This window comes from Pelophylax lessonae (assembly GCF_965119305.1).
Source record: "Pelophylax lessonae genome assembly, chromosome: 3".
Lineage (NCBI taxonomy): Eukaryota > Metazoa > Chordata > Amphibia > Anura > Ranidae > Pelophylax > Pelophylax lessonae.
The window spans coordinates 195,147,170-195,155,365 of record NC_138770.1 but is presented as its reverse complement, the minus strand read 5'-3'; the positions used below and the strand labels follow the sequence as shown (position 1 = coordinate 195,155,365).

General features: G+C 44.4%; 1 protein-coding gene across 2 annotated transcripts in view; it reads right to left on the bottom strand.

Moving 5' to 3' along the window:
• Positions 1–1,424: 1,424 nt before the first annotated feature.
• KLHL24 (kelch like family member 24) overlaps positions 1,425–8,196 on the bottom strand; it is a 122,061-nt gene continuing 115,289 nt past the window's right edge. Inside the window, exons 7-8 of one of the 2 annotated variants that reach the window (XM_082252202.1) lie at positions 2,922–2,957; positions 1,425–2,544 (exon numbers count right to left, since the gene is read on the bottom strand). In XM_082252202.1, the coding sequence (XP_082108328.1) occupies positions 2,344–2,544; positions 2,922–2,957 (237 nt within the window). In that variant the 3' untranslated portion in view covers positions 1,425–2,343. The remainder of the gene's footprint in view (positions 2,545–2,921; positions 2,958–8,196) is intronic. The other variant, XM_082252203.1, reaches the window with a different exon arrangement.

Below are 8,196 nucleotides of genomic sequence, written 5' to 3'. Positions count from 1 at the left end.
TGTCCATGCACACTACTTTAAGCTTTTAGCATTTTTTGAGCTTCAGCTTCTAGGAGCAGGAAAAGAAAAAATTGTTTTTGTAGAGTTTCTTGAAGCGTTTTTCCAGCAGAAAAAAAAAAGCTGAATGCTCCTAAATGTTCCTAACTGCTTCTAAATGCTCACAGTTTTTTTTTTTTCTTCATGTAGTGCAAAAACGCTAATAAAATGCTAATGCTCCTAAATGCTTCTGAAAGCTATTAAAATGCTAATAGAAGAGGGCACAAAAATGCTATTATCAGCATTTTTCATCCAGCATTTTTTTTCTAGCTTTTTTTTGAGCTTATGAAAAATGCTAGTGTGCGTGGAGCCTTAAGTTCCCAAAACATTTTTTTAGTTTCATGGTAAGTTTTTCCTTGTTTTGATCACTTTGCCAACAGACAGTATATGTAAAGAGTTTGTGTTTTCCACACATAATAATAATAAAAAAAAAACAAAAAACAGAGACACATATGAAAATACAGAGAGGATAGGCACAACGATACCTTTTAAAAATGGCTGCCTTAGGAGACAGGTGGTGGTTAGGCAATGATAACACTTTAGGCCATCCTTTATAAGCCCAATGACCATATATTACCAAAGAGACAATAAAAATGTATAGCATTTCACAAACATGTTTCTCCTGAAGTCATATACTTTTTTTAAAACTTGTACACATTCTATTGAGCTTTTTTTTTAGAAGTCTGTAGTAAAGTTAAAGCTATTTCATTTTTTTATAAAGCAAGAGGTTAACTGTCTTCCTAGTTTTTCCGGTGTCTGGGATGTGAGTTGTTTGAGAACATTACTAACATGCTTGATGGTAGGTCCTCTTCACTGATGGGCTAAAAGCAGATACCCCTTCTTTAAGCTAGGCTCTTCTTCAACTCACAGAGCATGCACACACATAAAAATAAACTGCAATTTCAGGGATATCCAAGGGTGATCTTTGATAAGGCTCCGTGAAATTTGTGCATTACTGCATCTGCAACATTTACTTGTGCAAAAATATGCTTTATCCCAGAGGAAATTCTGCATGCGGGTAAGGTTAAATACATATACACCCTCCAAAAATCTCCAATCATCTGAAGTCACAGTCTGCTCTCATGCACTCCAAAATATTAAATAAAAAGAGAATTCATACCCAACAGAAAAAGACAGTTATACATATGTAAGAATGCTCAGAAAAGTATTTTACAAATATTACAGTCCTTGTTGCTGACTTAAATAATAGCCATTGGCTATGAAAAAAGTATTTTGGAGATTTCCAGAAATTAAAAAAATGCAGAAATGTTTACTATTTACAGAGGTTCAAAAGAAATCTACCACAATATGTTTGCATCTTTATTTCAAAGCAAAGTATTTCTTGTTCTGATCATGCATGCACTGGAGTTTTTCCATTTGTTGGAGGTCTCATCTATGCAGGCACGTAGCCATACCTGATGCTGCTTGGTAACCAGTGCTTTACCTGTTAACACATGGACAGCAGCCCTCATTCACCTATATGATAAACAGAGGTACCATGTACATGCAGTTTAGGTCTACACTGCAGCACACCAAGGTTGATACAATCTGCACAGAAGTATGTCCACCTTTGCAGTAGTACAGTAATAATGAGGAGCCATTCTGCACACACCGTACACACACACTACTATCAAGCTGCTCCTCTATCAGAAGCAGTTATCGTTGTGCACCTGTGTGAATTAGGCCTTAACATCACATAGGCAGCTCAACGAGTCTTCCCTTATTTTTGTAGTTGGGTGACAGTGTCACATTTGCCAACAGTCCTGGATTGAAATGTAGCTGATTAAATTGCCTTCTGTGCCATCCAAACGTATGTTTGCCTAATACACAACCAGATGCACCACAATCACACCCAGTGCTAGACAAGCATTCAAAGGCAGCCAGTTATACAACTCGTAGAATCCCACAATTGGTATATGAGAAGCATAGATTTCATGTATTGGCACAATATTGGAAGCCAGTGTGTATGCAGCACCGCAGTAAACCGTTACAAATTCCGTGTGAACTGAGGCTTAATAGCCCTCAACAAGTAACACATTCTCAGAATAATTGGGCCAATTTTAAATTGCCAGTCTAGAACTAGCCGAAACCCAGAACCATTGGCATATGTGTGACAATAGAACAGAGAAACTCTGAACAAATATATCCCTGTTTTCTTTTCTGCATGTTTGGATTTCTTAGTATGACTGCAAACAATTTGACTGGTAGATTCCTTATACTGTACAATGGGGCCAGTTTTCAGATTGCAAAGTCTTACTCAATGCAGGGTAATTTACTAGCCCCTTCCTCCCTTCTTCCTCTGTAAGTTCACATTTTGAAGGCTTTTTCATTGTATCTATGAATTGTTACACAGCCATGGTAAGAGACAGGTCGGGGCATGGCTGCCACTCCAGTAATGATGCTTGTCGCTGGATCATAGCACAGGATGGTGTCCGTTGCTTCTCCATTCTCACCTCTCCCACCGAGTATGAAGATTTTCCCATTGCAGACAGACATGCCACAATTCTCCTGCAGAAAAAATGGAAAAATGTGGTTACTCTGCACATAAAAAGCAAAAGAATGTGTTATAAGCTTGTGATCTAACTTCTACAGCTGTGGTGCACTCTAGTTAGTTTATAGACATGAGCATCTGCACTGTGGTACAGAAGAAACCATACTAATCTTTCCCATTTGAGGAAATCTGCAGTACCATTTATCCATAGCACAGTTAACCCCATTATATTTGTTACTGCATTGTTATCACTATGTGACAGTATACAAATAGAAATTTGTAACATACACCAGTGCAGCTAGATGATATAATAGACTAGTTTATATAGTGAGAGAGCTAAGCAGCAGAAGGAAAGTATAGGTAACATCACTGAAGAGCGCTGGTGAAATCTCACCTTTAACACTGTGTTCAGTTCTGAAGACCCTACCACCTAAAGGACATGAATAGGTTAGAGAATATTTCGAGGAAGGGCTGCATAATCATCAAAGCAGCACACAGGAGAGAGTAAACAATGAGTTCACAACAAGTCAATACAAGATGACAAATGAAAAACATAAAACCAAAAGACGTTGGTTCCAAGTCAACCCTAAGAGAAATGTCATTGTTGGGGGACTGTCAATGTGGCAAAGCGGTATTAAACTTGAAAACATATGGCTTTATATTGCAGGTTACCAATACTTAGATGTGGTGGCTGCATTTGATTTCTTGATTAGGCTTTTCTTCCCTTTATTTTCACCTGGTGATCCGGAAAGTAAAGCCTCGTACACACGTACCGATCGTCGGCCGAACGATCGGCCGTCTTTTGTCCAGGGCTGTCGTGTCTGCTGAAAACTGCAAAAGATTGCACATGAATTTTGTCGGCCAACAACAGCTGACTGCAGAAGTGATGTCATGTGATGGTTAACTTTCCGAATATTTACGGCCGACAATCGGTACGTGTGTACGGGGCTTTAGTCTGTAATTTTTCAGCTTACTTTAATATGCAAAGCTGTCCAGCAAAAGTAGCAGTTAAAGGAAGGAGACCTACCCTTTAACACTGACAGGGGTGCATACAATGGTCAGCTTTTATTCGTTTATCTATGTAAAACCTTTATCCCAAAAGGAAAAAATTGGATTTTTGTCTTACTGTAAAATCCTTTTCTCTGATGTTCATTAAAGGACACAGCTCCAGAATCTTCTTAACCATTGGGTTATGTTGCTCCCTACAGGAGTAGGACACTAGGCAGGAAAAAGCTTTACCACGCCTATGGGGCAGTCTCAGGGTATATACTCCCACACTCTCCTATAGGCATTCAGTTTTGTTGCAAGCAGTGTCAGAAGAAAAGTAAAACCCAACTCAATAGAGGCGTGGGTGCTGTGTCCGTCAACGAACAAAAGGATTTTACGGTAAGACAAAAATCCAATTTTCTCTTTCGTTCATTGACAGACACAGCTCCAGGATCTTCTTAACCATTGGGATGTCCCAAAGCAGTGTTAAACATGAGGGGTGGGAAAAACACAGCAGAAAAGGCTAAACCTAGCCAACCAGGTAACATGGAGCTCAACCAGGAACAACTGGAGCTCACCAAAAAACAATACACCCTCAAAGAGGACCAGGTCCCCTGCAAAACCTTGTGGCCAAAAAACAGCCCCCATAGATGCCAGTACATCCACATTATAACATTTTGTGAAAATGTACACAGGTGACCAGGTGGCTGCCTTGCAAACCTGTATCACTGACGCATGAAGGCGGAAGGCCCAAGAGGAACTAAGCGACCACGTAGAAACCGCCTTAACAGGGAATGGAGGAACCTGACCCTTGATTGAATAGGCCTGCACCACGGTCTGTCTTGTCCATCTGGAAATAGTCGTGGGAGACGCGACCAACCCTTTGCGAGGTCCATCTGTAAGGAAAAATAGTAAGGCTGATTTCCTAAATGACTCGGTTGCCGCAAAGGTACACCCTGATCGCTGACCCATATCCAGAGAGTTCAAGACAATCTCCTTAGGATGTTTAGGCTTAGGACACAGGAAAGGCAACACAAAATGTCTTCATTCAGATGGAAACCAGAAACAACCTTAGGAAGGACTGACTGACAAGGGTAAAGCACCACTTTATCTCTGTGAACCACCAGGTAAGGTGAACGACAAGACAACGCCCCCAGCTCCAACACCCTGCATGCAGAAGTAATAGCCACCAAGAAGGCTACCTTCTGGGACAATGTAAGCAGAGGAAGCTTTTCGAAAGGCAGTTACTGGATAACCGACAACACCACATTGAGATCCCACAAAGGCAACAGAGACCATACTGGGGGAGACAAGTGGTGAACCCCCTAAATAAAGGTGTGAACCAAAGAATGCGTAGCCAAAGGACGGTAAAAGAAGACCGCCAAGGCTGAAAACCTGGCCCTTGATGGTACCCAAGGCCAGGCGCTGCCAAAATTCGAGCCACTGAAAGGGAACGGGGATGAATCCCAAGAGCCTCACACAACACAATGTACGTCTTCCAAGCGCGATGGTAAGTCTTCCTAGAGGTAGATTTTCTAGCCTTTTACAACATGGGAATCACCAATTCAGACGACCCCTTATCCTTCAACACCTGGCTTTCAACAGTCAATCCTGTAAAGCATGATAGAAGATTGGCCCTTGGGCCAATAGATCTTCTCTGAGAGGAAGTCTCCAAGGGGCATAGGTGGCTCCTGTTCCAGATTGGCGTACCAAGACCGGCGAGTCCAGTCAGGATCCACTAAGATGACTGGATCCCTTCTGCCTCGATCCTTCGTTGGAGACTCGGCAGAAATTTTAGCAGGGGAAAGGCGTATATCAGAAGATACTGTCTCCAAGGAGCCACCAGTGCGTCTGTGACGTCGGCCAGAGGATCCCAAGACCTTGCCACAACTCTCTGTAGCTTCCTGTTGAGACGAAAGGCCTTCAGGTTCAGCTCAGGAGTTCCCAACCGGAGGCACAGCTGAACCTTAGCATTCCGGCTACCTCCTGAGCCGCCAGGACACTTCTTGTGCCCTGTTGGTGATTGATATACGCGGCGGCCGTGGCATTGTCCAACTGAATCCTTACCTGGCACCCCTGAAGGCGATTTGTCTAATGAGCCAGACAAATCTTATTGCACGAAGTACCAGTATATTGATCGATAGTCTTGACTCCCCCAGACCCCTTAAGCACATCCGTGCCCAAAACGCCTCCCCACCCAGACAAGCTGGCAACTGCGGTGACCACCATCCAGTACAGGGGAAGGATTTGTCCTGTCGAAGTGCCAGAGAGCAGAGCCACCATATCAGGGACCCTCCCAAATCCCGGCTCAACAGGATCAGATTATCTAGAGACTGTGGATTCTTGTCCCACTTGGCAAGAATCTCCCTTGCAGAGGCTCGAGTGGAACTGTGCAAATGGAACAGCCTCAAAGGTAGACACCATCAGGCACAGCGCCCGCATGCAAGTCGTGAAAGAAGACTCGCATACTGCAGCTTTTGGAGTTCAGAGTCAGACCCAGATAGATTTGGTTGATGGAACCAAAGAAGATTTTGGAAGTTCAATTTCCAACCAAACTACTACAGAGTCCGCAAGGTAATTGCCAGGTTGTCTTTTGGAGCAGTCGGAGAAGAAGGTCATCCAGGTACCCAGTACCGCAATCTCCCGCTGCCACTACAATGCCAACACCGGGGCAGCAACGCTTTCATGAATACCCGAGGAGCTGAGGCAAGACCAAGGGGTAATGCCATGAATTGCTCAAGCTCCCCACCCACGGCAAAACGGAAGAAAAACTGATGACCGACATATATTGGAATATGAAGGTAAGGGTCCTTTAAAGTGGGAATGCCACTACTGTACGAATGGACTCCATTTGTAACTTCTGTACCCACTCAAGTGGTTCAAAGCCTTGAGGTCCAGAATTAAACGAACCTTGCCTTCCTTCCTGGGAACTGTAAACAGGTTTGACTAGAAACTTTGAAAACTATTTTGGATATTTGGATAGTAGAAAATCTTGCACCGCCCCAAAGAGACCCCGCAGGCAGTCTGGGGACAAACGCAGATTGGAAGGAAAGAACCTCACTGGAGGATAAGACCAAAACTCGATCTTGTAGCTGGAACAGATTAGCTCATAGACCCACCTGTCTTGAATCAGGGAGGTCCATGGGTCCAGAAAGAAGAAAAGACGTGCCCCCACCTCAGACATGGGTGAAGGCGCCCCTTCAGGCAGAAGAGGGCCTGTCTGCAGGTCTGGAAGAACCCGCTCTCAGCTTACCAGACCAGGTCCTCTTGGAACCTCCGAAGGAGGTCCTGACAGACTTAGATCCTTTGTCCTGAGATCTGAGGAACGAAGAGGCTGCATATAACCCAAGAAAAAATGGGCCCACGTCTGCGACAAGACTACTTACCCCTGGCAGCCTGTGGAAGAAGAGTACTCTTCCCCCCCTGTAAGACCCTTAATGATATCATCCAGGAAGATCCAAACAGGGGATCCCCCAAAAAAGAGAGAACAGATAAGGCCTTCTTGGAAGACTGGCCTGCAGACTAGCATTTCGGCCATATCATGAGCCAAAGGACCACTGCTGTCACGGACAGCCTAGAAACGAAAGGAGCCGCATCCAGAGAGGCACCACAGACAAACTGCAACCCCTGGACAAACTGGTCCACCAGCTCTGCAAGGTCAGGGGGAGCTGTTCCCCCTCCAGATCCTGGTGCAAAAGCTTTGCCTACTCCGGCCTAAGGACTGAATCGGCCACAGTAAATGTGGTGGACCAAAATCTCTGCTCTCCTGTCAAAGGTGTCTTTAAAAGCTGGAGACTCCTCCACTGGAATTAGAGTGGAGTTATTCAGCCTGGAAACCTGAGAAACCACCACAGGTAGAACTATCCACATTTTTTTTTTTTTTAACAGGGACTTTTTAAAGGGATACCCTCTAGCGAAATGCTTAGGCACGGACATATTGTGTTTAGGTCACTGACTCGTGACAATTTTGTCAAAGAAGTTGGAAAAAGGGGATACCTTTAGCCACTTTTGGGGAGCTGCAGGTACTAAAGGGGACGGGCACCTCCGACGCAGCAGCACTCCATCCTCCAGTTTTTAAAGTTGCCCGCACCGATACAATCAGTGCATCCACCAGCGCCGATTCATGCGTGGCTGCAGTAGAAAAGGAATCATCCTAACAATCTCAAAGTGCGTGGACGCAGACCCAGTAGGGTCGCTACATACTAAGCTCACCCCGAAATGAGTGAGGGGGTACGGAAGACCGACGGTGACCCTAGAGGGGCTGGGGAGAAGGAGGGGAACCCAGGGGTCCCACTGTCCCAGGGAGAGGCCTACGTCGACCCCAAACCGCCTAAAGGGGGAGCAACAGAAAATAATAAAAGGAGAAACAAATTCCTTTTAAAAAGGAAATAATGCTAGGACCAGAGATCCCAGCAAACAACCAGGTCCTTACTCCTGACTAGGCAGAAAAAAACTGAATGCCTATAGCAGAGTGTAGGAGTATATCCCCTGGGACTGCCCCATAGGTGTGGCAAAGCTTTTTCCTGCCTAGTGTCCTACTCCTGTAGGGGGCTGCATAACCCAATGGTTAAGAAGATTCTGGAGCTGTGTCCATCAATGACCGAAAGAAAATCTGTTTGCCCTAACTGCTTACAAAGATTTATCTAGAATTCAGCTTTAATTTTTTATTAAGTTCATCTAAA